The following is a 21,763-nucleotide window of genomic DNA, read 5'->3' as shown; positions in this document are numbered from 1 at the left end:
TATTTTACATGATACTATTCAACTTATGCTAATTTGATGACAGTTCTTCATGCTTCCATCATGTTGTCGATGTTATGCAGCTCTTCTTCTGTCAAATTGTTATAGTACTGCTCATCGCCTTCTACTAGCTCTGCATCTCTTTCTTTATCTTCTTTCACCTTGTAGTACATTTCTGCTGTTTCTTTTTTGAAATTTTGAGGCTTCCAATATGGCTGATGACTGATCCTTATCTTACTGTAAATATACATTTCTTCTTCTTCTGCTACTAATACCATATCATACCTAAAATCTTCAAACTCATCTAAGGCTAGTATTTGGATCCCTTGAAATTTTATAATATTTTTGTATGAAGGAGTCCACCTATGTGAGGAGGTAGGGTATAGTCTAAAGGACTCTTCATTAATCATGACTATATGCCTAGCTTTCTCCTTATGCATATGTACATACCAATATGGAGGATTACTAATAAAACTTATGCAATTTTCTTTCCACTTTTCTAGATAATCTTCTGCTACTTTTATAAGTTTTTCAGGAAATGATTCTAGTTGGGAAATATGGTTAATGAATATTTTATCAAGATAGCCAAACTCTAATAGTAAGGTCGGGGTAATTTCTACCACATTGTGTTTTTTCTGATGTTCATAACTAAAATGCCATGGTTTAAAATCTCTCATGTTAATCTTGGCCACAACTATGCTAACCTCTAGTTTACAAATACAATTCTCTATACTATCACAAAGACGTGGTGGATACATCTCTGTAATAATATCCATCTCTGTAATAATATTCATCCCTGGTTTTGGATCAAAGATGGACTGATACAAAATACATTGTAATTGTAATTGTAACTCTTTTATGGACTGTGATGCTCTGCTCAGGATCTCATTTTGCATATTTGGTGGCATTATTCTTAATTTTGCTTTTGAAATTTCTTTTAATAGGATATCATCTATTATTAAGTCTAAAGATATATTCCTAAGAAAAATTTCATACCTTTTTTGTTTTTCTTTGTCACTCTGATGCTGATGCTGATGCTGCTCATTATTTTGATGCTGCTTCATTTCAATGTCTTATTCTAAGAGCTTAATCTTAATTTCTTCTATGGGCTCATTAGCTTCTTGTTCTATGGGTTCAATAACCTCTTTTTCTTTATTCTTATGCTGATCAGTTTCCAAACCTATTTTCAATTCTCTTTTCAGGGTGTCACTTGTCTTCTGTTGCATTCTAAGAGATTAAAGTTCTTGGTTCATTTTGGTAAACTTACTAAGTAATGACTCATGATCCCTAGAAAAAACTTTTAGGTTATGCTCAAGAGAATGAATATGATGTTGACTTTGATGGATACTAAAATTAAAACTATCAAACTCTTGTTCTAAGACTCTAATTAATTTTTCATGACCTAACCTCATGCTTGGCTGTTTGATTTGGATATTCCAAAAATTATCTACGAGCCTGCTGCCTATCAGAAAGCGCTGATACTCTTGACCTATACCTCAGAGTTGGATTTCTGATTCATTCAACAATATTGCCATTAAAGTTGAAAGTTGGTATTGGGGGTGATGTTGATCTGTTTATGCTATTTTGGAAACGATTGAATTGGAGGTCCATGGTGCATCATTATGCTATTGAAATGTGCTCTTCTGCCTTGTGGTCTTATGCCATTTGAGGATGATGGTCCACGATATTCCATTCCTGCTCAACAAATTAGTCTTGATAAGATATCAGCTAATGTATTGTCATTACTTTTTATATGTTCAAAAATTGGTTTAAAACATTTCCTGTAATTGAATCAATAAAATTAACCCATCTTCGGGCTGCCTGTTTATTAACATGTATTTTTTTATAATGAGAAACTATATTTTGACAATCTGTTCTAATAGTAAATACTTCATTACGTAAAAATAAAGAAAATACCTTAAGTGAGTTAATTATTCCTAAAATTTCTAAATTCATTGATGGTAATCTTGACTGTACATTACTAAATTTTCCTCAAGAATACCTACAAACTTGTTTGTCAGACTTTGGAGACTCTTTATGCTTTTTCTGGTATAGTATACCTGCCCAACTTGATGATGAAATATCTGTTTCAACTATTTTGTAACTATCATATAATTGTAATGTTAATGGCTTAAGTTGAATAATTTCTTCCTTTATATTTTGAACTAATTTAATATCTTCACTATTAAAATATTTTTGTCCTGTTTTACTAGTTTTACTATGTAATACTGCTATTTTTCTTACTAAATCAGGGATAAAATTTCTTGCATAATTTAACAATACTAAAAATGCTTGTAACTGTTTCTTATCTTCTAACTTATTTGGAAATTCTAAGACCTTTTTAGCTATATGATCTTGTAATTGTATTGTACTTGACTTGATATACATTCCTAAAAAATTCTATATCTTGCTTTTCTAATGCTATTTTATTTTTGCTAATCACAATTCCATTATTGATAAATTCTTGTAGAACTATCTCTAAGTGCTTTCTATGTTCATTTCTATTTTTACTATGTACTATCATATCATCTACATAAACACTACAAAATTTATCATATTTCTTGAAAATTTGATCCATCTTTCTTTGAAAGATCGATGGAGCATTTTTGACGCATCCCGACCCGAATCAGGGTATGTTGGCTGTCACGTGAATGTGACGTAGCCATGTGCACAGTGCGGAAGGAATAATGATAATAGAGAATACGAATAAATAAAAAACCAATTAATAAGAGTACTGGTTAAGACAAGTGCTAGAATATGTGTGAATACACAATCAGAGCGTAAGTAGCCTAAGTTCAGTCCAGAGAACAAGTACTAATTATACGACACCCAAAGATGTCTTACATTTGTGATAGTCTGTCAGAACTTCCACTCAATCCTTGTGAGCCACCAACGAACAAGTTTATCTAAAACCTGAAGGGGCTCAGAACAGAAAGTGTGAGTGTGCAAAAATAAAGCTTTTCAAAACCATTTCATTATCAAATGCTCTAACCCCTCGCCGTAAAACATGTATAATTTTCCCAGAAATAAAATATAAACATATATATTCAAATCATGCTTCACATATCCATATTCATAAGTATGCCATGCCAAAATATAAAACAGAATAAGTAACTCAGGTGAAAATAAATTCATGGAAAAATAACATATTAGCCAGAACCCCTGCAGAGGTCTATACGGCTGAATTCATAGCTCATTAGTCAATCTAGCCGGAGTCACTGCAAGTGACCTATACGGCACTACACTGCACATGAGTCAAAACCACTATAAAGGTTTGTACGACAAGACTGGGTGTAATATAGTTATGCTCAATGCTACGCTCTCATGATAGCTGTACGATAAATCGCTAGTCACCTACTAGTCGGAACCATCTATAATGGTCTGTACAACAAGACTGTGCACCTAAATTGGATCCAATGTGAGCATGAGGTGACATTATAAACAACCTATACTATATCTCTGGCTAAATCACAATCACCCGGCGTGCAGGTATATAAGCTTTCAATCATGTCTCACATTACCAATATCTCATATAACAAATTGTTGCTTGTAATTACTAAACCTAATTGTTGCTTGACCTGTATTAGTTTCATATATTTGTACTTTATCTGGTTGTCTATTTCTTGCTACTTGTAAATTAGGTAATGTCCACTGAGTTCCTTCTAAAAAGCTATTATCTACGGGTTTTGCTTCTATCATATTTACATGTTTACTACCAAATGTTTGAAATAAATTTTGAAATTCTAAATTAAAGTTATGATTATATCTACCAGACACTTTACCAATATACATTAAGCTAATACACAAATTTTTATACTTTGCTTTCATATTATAATTTTTTGTTCTTATGCTTACTTTAATATATTTACTAAATTCATTAATTGTTGTAACATAATTTGGAATACATCATATGACTACTAAGTTTGAATTTAAGTATACTTTAGCTGTTTCTATTGCTGGTTGTTGGTGGTTATCCCATCTATCATCATTTATGTATACTAAAACTTTTATGCCTACTTGTGCTCTGGTTAATCCTGCTATTCCAATTAATATTGTTCCTATGTGAATCTGACTAAAATGTGATTTTCTCAAATGAGCAACTGCTTCTTTACTAATTAAATTAAGTGTAACTTCTTCATCAATACAACTAACTTTATGTTGACTGATGCTACTTACAATTTTGCTTCTGTTTTCAAATAAACCTAATTGATACAAATTATATTTATTTTTCTGTGTTCTCTCAAAACCTCTTCTAATAAATTCTTGTGCTTCTTCTTCATTTGGATAAATATCTTCAGCTCTAACTACTTCTTTTCATTTTCTCCAAAAAATTCCATTTTTTGATATCAAAAGGATTTATCTTAGGTCTTCTAATATGATTATTTGTACTTAAGTTAAATTTTCTAATTTTCTAACAAAGATGGTGGAAGTGATGAAGATGTTTTATGTAAAACTTGGTTTATTTCTGCTATTTGTTCTTCAACTTGATCTAATTTTTCAGCCAAATTTAAAACTAATTGAATAATTAAATTATTTTGCCTAATGAGAATATTACTACTGGCTACTTGTGTTGAAAAATCTGTTAAATCTAATGGTTCTTTATCTAGCTTACTAATTTCTTTCAAAGCTTGGATATATTTTCTGCTAGTTATAGAATCGGTCATTAAATAATATTTTATCTATTTTATTATACAGCTTATCTACTTGTTCACTCAACTCCTTTTGCACTAATTGAATTTTTTTGAACTTCTAATTTTAACTGCTCAACTATTTCTAGTGATCTAAGTTCTACTTGTTAAAGCTTATTATCTATGAGGTCAATATGCTCTTTTATCTCTCTTTTGCTAGGAAACCTTAGAATATTTTTATTATTATCTTCTAACTGAGATGTAATATAATCTAAATTTTGTCTAATTGTTTTTATGGAATTTTTCTGAAAATGCTCTAACAACTGGTTTAACAAATGATTATACTTATTATTTTCTAATTTTATATTTTCTGCTTGACTAATAATAAGATCTACAATACATTGACTTGTGAATTTTCTTCACTATGCCAAACATGATTATGCTTTCTCAATGGAAAATAACAAATTAAACTATTTTGGTCTAAGGTTATTTTTCTTTTTTGAGGTTCACTAATTTCTAAATTAAGATAATCTATCATAAACTACAGTCTACATTTCTTTAGAGTTACGGCTAACTGGTTTCTTAGAAACTTTCTTTCTTCTCTCAAGGTCTCTAAAACTTGATCTGTTGCTCTTTTTGCTTCTAAAACTTTATGTTGCGCTTATGTGTTATTATATTTACGAATAAATGAAGGATGTTCAAGATAACCAAGATAAAACTTCTGCTTCTTCAAGGTCCTGCTAATTCTTTTGGATATATATGCTAATCTTCTCTTTATGCTAATTATAGTTGGGTGTCTGGGACAATAAATATCTGGTGGTTGTGGTTGACAAGGACTACAAGGACAATAATATCTGTTGTTCATACAAAATAAACAAATGTGATATCAGTTGTGTTAATGACTTCCGTCCTCAAGGTATTTTTATACTATTAAAATGCTAAACTTGGCTCTGATACCAGATTCATGAAGCAGACCTGGTTAAATAGTCATATGACAATTATAACAACTAGACATAAAACCTTGCACATGGAGCTCGACATGTTTCAGCATGACGACCACTCACAGTATAAGTATAAGGCCTTAACGGCTGAACCAAAGGCGTAGCCAGAAATTATACGGTGGGTGGGCTAAAATAAAATTATTAGTATGAAATGAAATTTTTAATCCTATTTTGCCTACATAAAGTTATATAATAGTAAAAACTTGAATGTAGTAATTTGAAGCAAGAATTTTATGCTATGTTTTCTAGGTTTCTAGCCTTCAAAGATTTCAAGTGAATAAAATAAGGAACCATTTGTGGTATGGAAGATTTGATTTATTACTATTAAATATAATATTAGTTAAAGTGATGAGTTTATTTAACATTTATTAGCTCTTATAATTCTTAAAAACAACCTTACTAATAAAAAAAATTTCATTTCTTAAGTGAAATATAACAATTAAAAATCATAAACTAACCCCAAAACAAATATTTTTAAGCTTGAAGAACCAAACTCTCCCTATGCTATAGCCTAGGAGAGCCTTGTACTTGGCTCCGCCCTTGGGCTGAACTCAGAGTTACCCTAGTTAATGTCCAGTTATTTATATGGCAAACATTCAACCATAACAGAGTGCTCAAACAAAGTATGATCATCAGTGTAGCAGATTAATAATATAACTATAATAGTGTTTCCCTGTTTTGGACTAGAAGTTTAATTAAACAAACACACTAAAGAAAGAAAAGAGAGCTTACTTAAGATTTGGAGATTGCTTGAATATGTACACTTGGACTTTAATTGATATATAGAACGTTTACAAAGATAATTGTTTACAAGGAAGTGTTTACAAGGATGCTATGGATGAAGATGGTGTGAGTATATGGTGAGAGTAGGGTGTTCAGGTGTTGAGATGTTTTGGTGTGTTTGTACAATGAAGGGAACTTCTCTTATATATACCGAGTGAGAATACTCTGATCAATATTCTGATCTAAAAATTAAAATCTTTACAAATGTATGGTATAGACAACTCCTTGGTACTTGTCATCTTCTACTATTGCTGAAAGTGTCAGCACTATTTCTGAAACGTGGTTTGATTTGTTTGTCTTCTTTTTGCTTTGCATGTGAACTTGCTTGTCTTGATAAATGCATGTGAGCTTACTGCATGGCTGTCTGCTGAAGCCCAATTTTAGCTTTTGCATGTGATATCCCTGAAATGCTTTTTCCCTTGCCCAATTTGGGTATTATAGAATTGTTTTGTTCTGATGATTAAAAGGAAAGTTTTTTTTTGGGTGTTTTGGCTAGTTTTCCAAAAAATATATGGATATACATAAACTTCATAACCCTTGGTACATTATTTCATTAATTTTAATTTTTCTCCGGATAGTTAAAACCAATTCCCTGTAGCTGGAAATCCTATTACAAATCAAGAGGCGGCTTAATTACTAAGGCCATGCAATAGCATGAAGTGTTTGATAATGAAAATGATGGAATAGTTAAGAGTCTTAAGACTTCCAAGGTTTTAAGACTCCGAGAAGAATGACAACCCCTGGTAACTTGTTTATGTTGCAAGTCTGGATAAGTTGAGTAAATTTTTTTTCCCTTCCTCATTACATATTAAAGATATGGACAAACGATAGAATAGCTTATAGGGTTTCGACATCTTTTGGGGCGCGGACGGCGCATGAACTTTGAATCAGCTCAGTTGCTGCGAGATAATGTTCATATTATGTATTTGGTTAATACTTGCAGAAGTTAATTTCACAGGGGAGTTAACATTGGGAAAGGAAGACAATTTCAAAAAGCATGTTGAGGTCACGAGGAAGCTAATCCGTAGGAAGGAAATTACAATCGTTAGGTTGGGTTTTTCAATTGCTGAGGGGGCAAAAGCAACAGGAATTGGGGCTGCTGCTCTCCCCTTCTGATGGGTTGTGGGTCGTAGGGTTACAGTTAAGATTGAATGAGGAAGGTAAAGAAATTAGTGTTAAGTCTTTAGAGAAAATTAGAACTTTGTTCGATAATATGATGTAATGGTCTCCGATATTAGGTTCGAAGAGGATTTCATGGACCTACCATTGAGCTTTGGAAAATCGTGAGCAATGAGCCCATTCATGGAAAAGAGGAGGTTGTCAAAATACAACGATTTACATGAACAATTTAATTAACTTCTTGAATAAGGGAAACCTAATATCTTTGAATGCGATGGGAGTACCCTATACTTGGTGCAACTGTCACTCTGATGGTACTAGAATTTATGAAAGACTTGATCAGGGTATTGCTAACTCTTACTGATGAACTGAGTACTCTGATTACAATCCTCATAACTATCCAATTTATGACTCTGATCATGGCCCCATTATGCTAACCAGCAGCGTGTTTAATGAAATTAAAAAAAAGGGTAAATTACATAGTAGCCCCTCAGGTTTGAGGTCTATTGCAATCTTATACAACATCTTTAAAACATTTCACTTTCATACCTCAAGTACTATTTTATTCCAATTTCATACAACCGTTAGATTTTCCATCCATGGATCTGTTAAATGCTGACGTGGCTGCCACATATATGACACGTGGTTGCCAAATGTTTGCCACGTGGCAAATAAAATAATTTTTTAATTTTTTTTAAAAAAACCTGAAATTGGAAGAAGAAAAAAAAGAAAAAGAAAGAAAGGGACCGAACCCAGAAGAAGAGGAGAAGAAGAAAGAGGAGGGAGGAGGAAGAAGAAGAAGAAGAAGAAAAAAAAGAAAAATAAAGAAAGGGGTCCGAACCCAGAAGAAGGAGGAAGAAGAAGAAAGAGGAGGAGGAGGAGGAGGAAGAAGAAGAAGAAGAAAAAAAAAAAAAAAAGAGGGACCGAACCTAGAAAAAGGAGGAAGAAGAAGAAGAGAAGAAGAAAGAGGAGGAGGATGAGGAAGAAGAAGAAGAAGAAAAAAAAAGAAAAAGAAAGGGACCGAACCTAGAAGAAGGAGGAAGAAGAAGAAGAGAAGAAGAAAGAGGAGGGAGGAGGAAGAAGAAGAAGAAGAAAACAAAAGAAAAAAAAGAAAGGGGTCTGAACCCAGAAGAAGGAGGAAGAAGAAGAAAGAGGAGGAGGAGGAGGAGGAAGAAGAAGAAGAAGAAGAAAAAAAAAAAAAAAAAAAAGGGACCGAACCCAGAAAAAGGAGGAAGAAGAAGAAGAGAAGAAGAAAGAGGAGGAGGATGAGGAAGAAGAAGAAGAAGAAAAAAAAAAGAAAAAAAAGAAAGGGACCGAACCAGAAGAAGAAGGAGGAAGAAGAAGAAGAGAAGAAGAAAGAGGAGGAGGAGGGAGAAGAAGAAGAAGAAAAAAAAAAAAAAAAAAAAAAAAAAAAAAGGGGTCCGAACCCAGAAGAAGAAGAAAGAGAAAGAGAAGAAGAAGAAGAAAGAGAAAAAAAAAAGTGGCAGATATGTTTTCTTCTTTTTTAAAAATTAAAAAATTATTTTATTTGCCACGTGGCAGACATTTGGCAGCCACGCGTCATATATGTGGCAGCCACGTCAGCATTTAACAGATCCATGGATGGAAAATCTAACGGTTGTATGAAATTGAAATAAAATAGTACTTGAGGTATGAAAGTGAAATGTTTTAAAGATGTTGTATAAGATTGCAAAAGACCTCAAACCTGAGGGGCTACTATGTAATTTACCCTAAAAACAATTTCCCTTTTAAATTCGAAGCTATGTGGCTACTTTCAAGGATTTGGTTAAAAATGCTTGGAGTTAGGATGGGGAGTTTCTCCAATTGATAAATTTAGGGCGTGTGCTGGCACTTTTAGGTATCTTGTGAAAAAATGGAACAAAACAATTTTTGGTAATTTAAAGAACGCAAGAAAAAATCCTAAGTTATCTTAGTAAGGTACAAGAAACGATTTTGAAGAATCAAATCATTGATAGAGAGTTGGAGTTGGAGACGAAGCTTAATTAGTGATGAGCTAAATACAATACTAAATTAGGAAGAAACTAGTTGGGCACAAAAAGCCAAAGCAAATTGGCTACAACTTGGGGATAAAAATACAAGATATTTCCAAACTGTGGCCCCAATTCCAAAAAAAATAAAAATAAAAAATAAAAAAATTTAAATCACAAAGATTAAAGATAGTATTGGTTTTTGGTGGAACTATGGGGATGGGATAGAACAGTTTTTGTGCAGGATTTCAAACTGCGGTTTTCTTGTGATAGATCCCCATCTATAGCAGATATTGCTTCCGTGGCTAACGTTGTCATCCCTTGTATTTACAATCATCAAAATGATCAATTACTAAAGCCTTTTGAGGAAAATGAACTATGGGAGTAGGCCTGGCAAACGGGTCGTGTCAGTCGTGTTCGTGTCGTTTTCGTGTAACACCTGTTATCTTAACGGGTCGTGTCGTGTCACACCCGTTATCTTAACGGGTCCTTAACAGGTCGTGTCACTTTACCCAACGGGTAAAGTGACCCGACCCGTTATGACCCGTTATGACCCGTTAATAAAAATATATTTTTTTTCTTAAATTTGCACATACCACACATTGCCACATAAATATTACTTCAAAACATTAAAATACATTTGTCGTTTAAGTACTACATCTACACTCGAAAATAAGAGCCTAATAAAAAAATAATACATACACTACTAATCTATTACAAATTTTAAATGTGCAAGGATATGCAAAATGAAACAGTTTTTGTTTTCAAGGTTGTGAAATCTTTCTCAAAAGTTTAAACCTCAATTTACAAAATCCTCGATTTACATCGATTATCATGAAATTGCATTGGAACTTTGGCTTGATCTATTGCCTTCAAGAGTTATGTTGATGATGTTTTCAGTAAGGTTTTCCACGTCATAACTCTCTTCTGCATAAACTAAGCATAGAAAAACCAAACATTAAAAATCATTCAAATTATGAGAAGTTTACCAAAATAATTATGAAAAAAAATAAAACAATAGTACTATACCATACTTTTATTAAGTATAAACATAAGATTTTTTGGTATCCACTAGTGTAAATATTTTAAATTGAAGATCGAATTCAATCATTGTATTCATATAAGGTCAAGGAGTGTAGTTGTAAAAAATCATCAAAATCGGAGTTAAATTAACCGTTAAATCGTGATTTTTCGTTTATAACCATCGAAAAGTTTTGTCCCATTACTTGCTCCCTGAATGTTTGTTTTTTGCAATTTTTGGCGTATGCGATCTCGAAATATATACAAACATGTTTGACGGTTGGATCATTGAAACTAGTTTCGTAGAATGAGTATCCCATCAAAACAATAGATTCACTAATACATAAGAGTTTATTCATACTTTTATTAAGTATAACATAAGATTTTGTGGTATCCACTGGTGTAAATATTTTAAATTGAAGATCGAATTCAATCATTGTATTCATATAGGGTCAAGGAGTGTAGTTAAAAATAATCAAAATCGGAGTTAAAATGACCGTTAAATCGTGATTTTTCGTTTATAACCGTCGAAAACTTTTGTCCTGTTACTTGCTCTCTGAATATTTGTTTTTTTCACTTTTTGGCGTATGCGATCTCGAAGTATATATAAACATGTTTGACGGTTGGATCATTGAAACTAGTTTAGTAGAATGAGTATCCCATCAAAACAATAGATTCACTAATACTTAAGAGTTTATTCATACTTTTATTAAGTATAATATAAGATTTTGTGGTATCCACTAGTGTAAATATTTTAAATTGAAGATCGAATTCAATCGTTGTATTGATATAGGATCAAGGAGTGTGGTTGTAAAAAATCATCAAAATCAGAGTTAAAATGACCGTTAAATCGTGATTTTTCGTTTATAACCATCGAAAACTTTTGTCCCATTACTTGATCTCTGAATGTTTGTTTTTTGTAATTTTTGACGTATACGATCTCGAAGTATATACAAACATGTTTGACGGTTGGATCTTTGAAACTAGTTTCGTAGAATGAGTATCCCATCAAAACAATATATTCACTAATACTTAATAGTTTATTCATACTTTTATTAAGTATAATATAAGATTTTGTGGTATCCACTAGTGTAATTATTTTAAATTGAAGATCGAATTCAATCATTGTATTCATATAAGGTCAAGGAGTGTAGCTGCAAAAAATCATCAAAATTAGAGTTAAAATGACCGTTAAATCGTGATTTTTCTTTTTATAACTGTCGAAAAGTTTTGTCCCGTTAATTGATCTCTGAATGTTTGTTTTTTGTAATTTTTGACGTATGCGATCTCGAAGTATATACAAACATGTTTGACGGTTTGATCTTTGAAACTAATTTCGTAGAATGAGTATCCCATCAAAACAATAGATTCACTAATACTTAATAGTTTATTCATACTTTTATTAAGTATAACATAAGATTTTGTGGTATCCACTAGTGTAAATATTTTAATTTGAAGATCGAATTCAATCATTGTATTTATATAAGATCAAGGAGTGTAGTTGTAAAAAATCATCAAACTTGGAGTTAAATTAACCGTTAAATCGTGATTTTTCGTTTATAACCGTCGAAAAGTTTTGTCCCGTTACTTGCTCTCTGAATGTTTGTTTTTTGCAATTTTTGGCGTATGCGATCTCGAAATATATACAAACATGTTTGACGGTTGGATCATTGAAACTAGTTTCGTAGAATGAGTATCTCATCAAAACAATAGATTCACTAATACTTAAGAGTTCATTCATACTTTTATTAAGTATAACATAAGATTTTGTGGTATCCACTAGTGTAAATATTTTAAATTGAAGATCGAATTCAATCATTGTATTCATATAAGGTCAAGGAGTGTAGTTGTAAAAAATCATCAAAATCGGAGTTAAATTAACCGTTAAATTGTGATTTTTCGTTTATAACCGTCGAAAAGTTTTGTCCCGTTACTTGCTCTCTGAATGTTTGTTTTTTTTCAATTTTTGGCGTATGCAATCTCGAAATATATACAAACATGTTTTATGGTTGGATCATTGAAACTAGTTTCGTAGAATGAGTATCCCATCAAAACAATAGATTCACTAATACTTAAGAGTTTATTCATACTTTTATTAAGTATAACATAAGATTTTGTGGTATCCACTAGTGTAAATATTTTAAATTGAAGATCGAATTCAATCATTGTATTCATATAAGGTCAAGGAGTGTAGTTGTAAAAAATCATCAAAATCGGAGTTAAAATGACCGTTAAATCGTGATTTTTCGTTTATAACCGTCGAAATGTTTTGTCCCGTTACTTGATCTTTGAATGTTTGTTTTTTGTAATTTTTGGCGTATGCGATCTCGAAGTATATATAAACATGTTTGACGGTTGGATCATTGAAACTAGTTTCGTAGAATGAGTATCCTATCAAAACAATAGATTCACTAATACTTAATAGTTTATTCATACTTTTATTAAGTATAATATAAGATTTTATGGTATCCACTAGTGTAAATATTTTAAATTGAAGATCGAATTCAATCATTGTATTCATATAAGGTCAAGGAGTGTAGCTGCAAAAAATCATCAAAATCAGAGTTAAAATGACCGTTAAATCGTGATTTTTCTTTTTATAACCGTCGAAAAGTTTTGTCCCGTTAATTGATCTCTGAATGTTTGTTTTTTGTAATTTTTGACGTATACGATCTCGAGGTATATACAAACATGTTTGACGGTTGGATCTTTGAAACTAGTTTCGTAGAATGAGTATCCCATCAAAACAATAAATTCACTAATACTTAATAGTTTATATATACTTTTATTAAGTATAACATAAGATTTTGTGGTATCCACTAGTGTAAATATTTTAAATTGAAGATCGAATTCATTACTTGTATTCATATAGGGTCAAGGAGTGTAGTTGTCAAAAATCATCAAAATCGGAGTTAAAATAACCGTTAAATCGTGATTTTTCGTTTATAACCGTCGAAAACTTTTGTCTCGTTACTTGATCTCTGAATGTTTGTTTTTTGCAATTTTTGGCGTATGCGATCTTGAAGTATATACAAACATGTTTGACGGTTGGATTATTGAAACTAGTTTTGTAGAATGAGTATCCCATCAAAACAATAGATTCACTAATACTTAAGATTTTATTCATACTTTTATTAAGTATAACATAAGATTTTGTGGTATCCACTAGTGTAAATATTTTAAATTGAATATCGAATGTAATCATTGTATTCATATAGGGTCAAAGAGTGTGGTTGTAAAAAATCATCAAAATCGGAGTTAAAATGACCGTTAAATAGTGATTTTTCGTTGATAACCGTCAAAAAGTTTTGTCCCATTACTTGGTCTCTGAATTTTTATTTTTTGCAATTTTTGACGTATGCGATCTCGAAGTATATACAAACATGTTTGACGGTTGGATCGTTGAAATTAGTTTCGTATAATTCGTATCCCATGAAGTTCAATGGTGTGTGTGTGTGTGTATATGTATTTATTTATTAAGTAGATTTAAATCTATTTATTTTGTATGTATAATTATTATAGTTTTTAGGGGTATAAAATTTAATATATATATATATATATATATATATAATTATTATAGTTAATATTTTGGGTATAATTATTATAGTATATATAATTATTATAATTATTATAGTTAATTTAATATATATATATATATATATATATAATTATTATAGTTTTTAGGGGTATAAAATTGTTAAATTAATATATATATATATATAATTATTATAGTATTTTTTTAGGGTTATAAATTATTAAATTAATATTCTGCTTATCGTGTATCGTGTTACCCACGTGTATACCCGAACAAACCCGTTATCTTAACAGGTGCTTATCGGGTTATCCGATAACGACCCGTTTCGTTATCGTGTCGACCCGAACACCTGTTAATTTCGTGTCGTGTCGTGTCGGGTTATCGGGTCGTGTCAGGAATTGCCAGGCCTATATGGGAGGCAGTTAAAAGCATTGGTGCTTTGAAAGCTCCTGGTCCGGATATGCAAGTTTATACCATGAGTATATGGATACGATCAAAGATTTGGTTGTCCCAATGGTTAAGGATTTCTTTGAGAAGAATTCAAGCTTAAGGATTATTAATCACACTAACATTTCTCTTATGCAAAAAATTGAAAATCCTGAATTGGTAAATAATTGCAGACCTACAAGTCTTTGTAATGTTAGTTATAAAATAAAGGAACTGTTATAGACACTCCAAAAATCTCATTCTACACTCCTCGTAAGTGTATTTTTCTTTCTAATTATAGAAAGTTTGGAGTACAAAATGAGAATTTTAGAGTGCTAATAACAACGCCCTAAAATAATTACCAAGGTTATTATTAAGAGATTGAAACCTCTTCTTGATCTTTGTATTTTAGGTAATCAAGGGGCTTTTAATCATGGACGTTCTATTCATGATACTTATCTTATTGCTCATGAGATGTTTTCCAGTTTTAAAGGGAAGAAAGGCAGGGCGAGAGTGATGAGGATTAAATTGGATTTGGAGAAAGCCTATGGTTATCTAAACTGGGAGTTCATTACGTATGTCCTTAGATTTGGTTTTGCGGAAAGGTTGGTGAACCTGATTATGGAATGTAATACATTTACATCTTTCTCGATTGTGATAAATGTGTATACTCACGGTTACTTTTACCCCAAGAAAGGAATTCGACATGGTAACCCCCTCTTGCCTTATATTTTCGTTCTTTGTATACAACCATTAATTAGACATTTTAATATTTTGGCAAGCAATTCTAAATCACATGTAGGAATACTGTCATCCTCTGGTGGATTTAGAATTTCATATCTAGTGGGAAAATCCGGGGCAACAACTCAGGAATCTCAATCCACACCCTCGAGTTGTTTTTGTCTTTACGTAGGACAAGGTTTCGAACAACGTAATTTGTAAAATTGAAATTGATACTATCAAAAAGTTACAACGGAAACAAATGCAAAAGTACGTTAAACTTATAAGAAAAAAGAAAAATAAAATTACCTGGAAGACATAGGGGAGCCCCCTCAGGTTATAAGAATCCTGGTAGGTAGTCACCCCTTTTTCTTTTATATAGGTGTACCGGGTCAAAGCAGCGATCCTGATGGTTGGCATCAACAAATGGAACGACGCCGAACCCCAAGGATAGGTCTCCCACTTTTCTTCGCTGTCTACCAAGTCAAGCAGATGGTACTAGATAATTGAGTCATTCTGTTTCCCCAAAAGAACGAAGTGGACGAAGTACGGTAGCCCCAACTTGTACATATTATCTTGGTTTTGGCAGACATTGAGTTGGTCCTCCAATTGTTTTAGGGATATCTTCTTCTTTCTTCTGAGATATGTCTCTCGTATACGACATTCCTCTTGCTTCTAGTGGGAATTCACCAAACTTTAGGTCACTGATCAAACAGAATTCCCGACTCCTGAATGTTGCAACATCTTCCCCAAAAAGAAAGGATATGGAATCGTTGGTCACTTTATCCTTTACAGCCTTAAATATAGCGTAGTGGTTCAGCTGTCCAAACCAGTCAATGCGGTCCACGTCAATGAGATGATCGAAACAAGGATCCTCGAATTTGTTTAGGTGCTCTCTTGAAAATCTCACTCTTATGTTATAACGAAACCCCGTTGTGTACAACAGACACGAAATGATGGCAAGAAACACCTTGTCAGGCGGACACACAAGTTCTGTTGGAGGAGAACCATTTCACTTTCGACCTGCAAGATTTCTAATACAGCCTTTCAATCCAACAATGACAACCATAAGGTTTTATACGCACATCAAATTAATAACATAAACATGCACACAGGAAATGCGTAGTATATGCAGTCTTTCATATAGATCAAATTCAACCAATTCATCAACCAAATTCAAAGCAAGTATGCCCAACATCAGCACCATATGATATGCACACAATATGTACCAAATTCAAGCAAGTATGCGCAACATCTACACCAATTCATCAACCAAAGTACAACTTAATCAATTAATTTCCAGCAATATCATATACACATGCCCAGAATATGTACACAATATGCAAAAATGAAAAATTCAATATAGATGAAACAAACCATGACTAAAATTAACTTCAAAATACATGCAATTACACAACCCTCTAGTCCGTTAACGTTCCCCAAATTAATTGCACAAAACAGTCAATCACACCCAAAACCCTAAATTCCCAAATTGAAAAAATCCTAAGATCAAATAATGAATTCAATTAAAAACGTACTTCTTTTTTTATTTTGCCATTAAATCTGTCTGAATCGTTGGCCACAAGAGTAAAAACGGCGCCGATTGTCGGAAAATTCGATCGGTCGGAAAAGTGTAGAAGAATTTGGAAACTTCCCGTGGGTTTGAAAAGTGGACAAGTATTTGGAAACTTAAGGTTTGTCGAGTAGGGGGTTGCGCTGTTCGAGGTTAAGGTTCGTCGAGATGGGGGGTGGCGCCAGTTGGGGGTTTTGGACAAGGACCTAGGGGCCACGCCATTCGAGGTTCTCGGAGAGGGAAGAAGAAAATGCTGACCGGGTTGGACGATATAACTTATTTATATAAGAAGACAATTTGTCATTTTAAATTTTAGAGAAATTCTATTTTTAGTATATTGTTGTGCATATCGTGTACATGTTCCTTGCATATCTCAAAAATTCTATTTTGGTTCCTAGATTAAGGAAATTCTCATTGCTGTCAATTTCCCAATAATCTTTGCCTAGCAGCTCGGGCAAGACTTGCCTTGGAAGTTAGTTGGGTATAGTAGGGCCTACTGATTGTCTTTCAATTTTTGGGGTGGTGGAGCAATGTTTATGAGTTTTGGACAATATTTGTTCCCTTGCTTTCCACCGTTGGAAATGCTCACTGAGTTCAGAAACTAGGGGTGTATGGGAGGCTGCGTTAGGGTGTTTGCGGATATGGTGTTGGTGTTTGATGGTATTTTTGGAAGAATGTGGTGAATTTAGAAAAATGTTTAAATTTTAAAATTTAAATGGGGCCTAGACACTTTTCTACACTAGACGGTTGGTCTTGATTAGTTTTTAGGTTTTTGAAAATTAAAAAAGTGCACCTAGACATGCTTAAGCATCTGTCTAGATCACGACTTTCACTTAGACAAAAAATCCATAGTTTTCATTTTGTATTTTGTAAGAGGCTTGTTGAATACTTAAATGAATATTCATTATATATGCTTATTCCCCATGTTTTCAATATGTTCTAATACTTTACAATATATATATATCATTTATTTCGCAATTTCTGTTTCTCAATTCAATCACATATTTTTTTTAAGTATAAATAGACACTTATTTATTCAATATATAATAAATTTGGTTAAATCTGCCTAGAAGCCTAGGCACTAGGTCCCAGTCTACCACCCGATTAACATCTAGCGTTTATTAGAACCTTGGACGTGCATAGAAATTTGGGTAAACTTAAATGAGAAGTGGTCTTTAAATAGAAAAACTCTTAGCTGTAATAAGGATGCGGTTATGTGATTGTATTTCTAAAGAAAAAATTGGCTTAATTAATTAAAAATCGTGTGAACATGTGAATTTTTCTTTGTTAGTTAGTTAAAATCATGTGATGTTACAAGCTGGCTATATACGGATATCACACTCACTTTATCATCAATTTAGTCTAGACTTAAAAAGTAAAATTTGAATTGTTATTTATATCAATAAAAAAACTTGAAAAATAGTAAAATTTGAACGTAAGATTCTCCATAAAACTCGAAACTGACTGGCTCGTCCCTGTTTTCTTTGAAATACTCGCCTACTCTGGATCGCCCCTGTTTTCTTTGATAGCTAAATATGTTGTGGTTGTGGGACTAAGTTTATTTAGTACTGTTGAATTTTGGCATCTTTTGGGGTAATATGTTTAATAATTGAACCTTGACCTACCAGGCCTAGGGACTTGGAGTTTGATTTAGTTTGGCTCTCAAATTGGTGGTGTATTTCCTGTGTATATATACGTGTGAATAATTCATGTGCATGGAACAAAATTGCCGAAATGTCCCAGGTGCGTGAATGTGAAACTCCTGAAGATAGGATGGTTGAAATCTTGTCCAGGTTGCCACCCAAGTCTCTGATGCGATTCAAATGCATACGCAAATCTTGGTGCACTCTTATCAATAGTCCATGTTTTGTGGCCAAACACCTCAGCGATTCTGTGGACAACAAACTCTCATCCTCCACTTGTATCCTTCTCAACTGTTCTCAGGCTCACGTTTGCTCGGAAGAGAGTTGGAAACAAGGAGTTTTATGGTCCGTGATTAATCTTTCCATTGATGGTGATGAGCTTCATTATGATATTGAGGACCTAACTAATGCACCGTTTCTAAAGGATGACCATCATGAAGTAGAGATTCACGGTTATTGCGATGGGATTGTTTGTGTAACAGTAGACGAAAATTTCTTTTTGTGCAATCCTGCAACGGGGGAATTCAGGCAACTTCCTGATTCATGCCTTCTTCTACCCCTTCCCGGGGTAAAAGAAAAATTCGGATTGGAAACGACACTTAAAGGACTGGGATTTGGTTATGATTGCAAAGCTAAAGAATACAAGGTTGTGCGAATTATAGATAATTATGATTGTGAGTATTCAGATGATGGAGAAACATATATCGAGCATATTGCTCTTCCTCACACTGCTGAAGTATACACCATGGCTGCTAACTCTTGGAAAGAGATCACGATTGATATATTAAGCAAAATATTATCATCATATAGCGAACCATTTTCTTATTCAGTGTATTTGAAAGGGTTTTGTTATTGGTTGTCATGCGATGTAGAGGAATACATATTTTCATTTGATTTAGCTAATGAAATATCTGATATGATAGAATTGCCTTTTAGGGGAGAATTCGGTTTTAAGCGTGATGGTATTTTTCTGTATAATGAATCCCTCACTTATTATTGCTCTAGTTACGAAGAGCCTTCCACATTATTTGAAATATGGGTCATGGATTACAATGACGGATTTAAGAGTCCATGGACAAAACACTTAACTGCTGGACCTTTTAAAGACATGGAGTTTCCATTGACACCTTGGAAACGTGATGAGCTTCTTATGATTGCCTCCGATGGAAGAGCTGCCTCTTATAATTCTTGTACCGGAAATTTCAAGTATCTTCATATTCCTGTTATTATTAATGAGAATAGGGTTGTAGATTACGTGAAAAGTATTGTTCTAGTCAATTGAATTGAGGGAAAAGTTCAATTTTCTCATATTTAACTTGTATGCATGATATAAGGCTTGAGTTGGCATCTTCTAATTTTCCTTTGTGGCCTTTGTACTATGTTTGTTTATCATGGACAACCTTTAGTTTTGGGCTTTCCACATTTTGTAATGTTATTCGATTTGAAAGTGTATGATAATTTTTTTTTTGAAGTTTAATTAATATTAACAATATTCCCTTACGTTTTCTTTTTTCTTTTCTTCAGAATTCCCTTCTTAAAAACGTAATAACTTTTTATCCCTTTGTAGAATTTTCGGGTCGACGGGCCGAGGGCTCACCCTAACAACACCGATACTATCCCCACTTTACCACCTACTCAATCCGTCAGGTGTGAAGTTTTTATCACAAAAACCCTCGGTGTTAGTTAAAGAGGGGTATTTCTATTTAAATTGCTTTCTCTTTGGCCGTCTGGCCGATGTTGGACAATTGGTTCCAACACCCCTTAACATAATCAAATAAAATTTTAGGTAATTTAGTTAAAAGTCAATAAAAACATTACTATTTAGCCACATATTAATGGCATATTTTTGTTCTAGGCTTAATCTATGGTATATTTTTACTAATTAGGCATAGGTCAATGATGAATGCCACATGGGCTTTAAGTCATTATAAATAGTTAGAACTTGACTCTTATATCATTCTCTGTCTTTCTCTCTCTATGAATGTCATATGGGCTTTAAGCTATTATGAATAGTAAGAACATGAATATTCTCTCACTCTCTCTATGTCGCACCATTCGTTTACATGGAGAAGTCTACTCAACTTAAGGAAACGGAACTAGGAAATGGACACTACATTGAATCGTCTAAATTCAAATGTGAGAAACATAATAATAATATAAATGTTTGAATATAAGGAAGCACAACGGGGAAGCACAACAACCACAAATGCAATGGAAGAACCAATGAGCTGGAATTTGCAGGAAGAATGGTGAGATGGAAAAGACCAGAGTTTGGGACACTTAAGGTGAATTGTGATGCAGCCTGGAATCCACAATCACATAAAGGTGGAGTGGGATGGGTTATAAGCAACTTTGCCGGCCTGTTGCACTCTGCAGTTGGATAGGGAGACCTGTATTTCCTTTCTGATGAAATAACTGAATCTACTGCGTTGAGGGCAGCGCTGCAGGAGTGTGCAAAGGAAGGCATCTAGTATATTGAGATTGAAACTGATGCAAAGATAATCGTGCAGATGATTAAAAAGGAAACTGGAACCGATGCATCCTTGGAGAATATCATTGATGACATCTAGAATCTCGCTCAAACATTCCAAAATGCAACGTTCATGTATGCCTATCAGAGGTGCAACCACACTGCTCATGCTGTTGCCTCTTATGTCTACAATTATGGAGGTTTTTATTTATGGGGTTTTATTGGCCCAGATTTTATTTTCAATATCCTGGGGGAAGATGTAAATTAGAATCTAATAAATTCTATCTTTGAGACAAAAAAAAAAAAAAAAGAACCAGGAAATGGACATTGCAGTGTAGTGTCTAAATCCAAATGTAAAAAACAGAGGTAGGAAATGACACTGCATTATGCTTCACCTTGCGCGACTTCTGATTTTTACATTTGGATTCAAAAGTAAAAAAAACAGAACCAGGAAACGGACAATGCAACATAGCGTATGAATCCAAAAGTACGGAACGGGTATGTCAACAATAGTTAGTAAAATACGGAACGGGTATGTCAACAATATGTAAGTGCATTGCTAAAACTTTACTTTAAAAAATTCGACAACTTATTTTTTTTTTAAATTTTAAATATTTATTTATTTAAATTAATTATTTTAATTCTTCAAATATACGTTAATATAAATAATTACAAATTTCAATTTTTAATTGAAAAAATATAATAACCTACATAGAAATACATTATTACTTCAATATAAGAGATTTTGATCAAAAACTGAAAACCAACAAGATTTCAGTCAAAGAACATTATAGTCAAAAGAAGAGCGTCGTGCATCTACATGTGGATTGAAGTTTGTCATGGCCCTCTCAGCTTCCATG

At 32.9% G+C, this 21,763-nt stretch overlaps 1 protein-coding gene and 1 long non-coding RNA gene across 4 annotated transcripts in view; one reads left to right on the top strand and one right to left on the bottom strand.

Annotated features, from left to right (window-relative positions):
• Window positions 1–15,417: 15,417 nt before the first annotated feature.
• Window positions 15,418–17,074, bottom strand: LOC126611478 (uncharacterized). The gene is made up of 2 exons (XR_007618873.1): window positions 16,756–17,074; window positions 15,418–16,251 (listed from the first exon to the last, which is right to left on the bottom strand). It is a non-coding gene; the product is annotated as an uncharacterized LOC126611478 (long non-coding RNA).
• A 1,309-nt stretch (window positions 17,075–18,383) lies between these two features.
• The window catches only part of LOC126611473 (F-box/kelch-repeat protein At3g06240-like), an 87,331-nt gene continuing 83,951 nt past the window's right edge, over window positions 18,384–21,763 (top strand). The window contains exon 1 of one of the 3 annotated variants that reach the window (XM_050279766.1): window positions 18,384–19,911. In XM_050279766.1, the coding sequence (XP_050135723.1) occupies window positions 18,525–19,715 (1,191 nt within the window). In that variant the 5' untranslated portion in view covers window positions 18,384–18,524 and the 3' untranslated portion in view covers window positions 19,716–19,911. Of the gene's footprint in view, window positions 19,912–21,763 lie in introns of those variants that run through there. The other 2 variants (XM_050279765.1, XM_050279764.1) reach the window with 2 other exon arrangements.

This window comes from Malus sylvestris, chromosome 17 (assembly GCF_916048215.2).
Source record: "Malus sylvestris chromosome 17, drMalSylv7.2, whole genome shotgun sequence".
NCBI classification, from domain to species: domain Eukaryota; kingdom Viridiplantae; phylum Streptophyta; class Magnoliopsida; order Rosales; family Rosaceae; genus Malus; species Malus sylvestris.
Note: the sequence above shows the minus strand (reverse complement) of the source record. Positions and strands in the feature narration are given on the sequence as shown.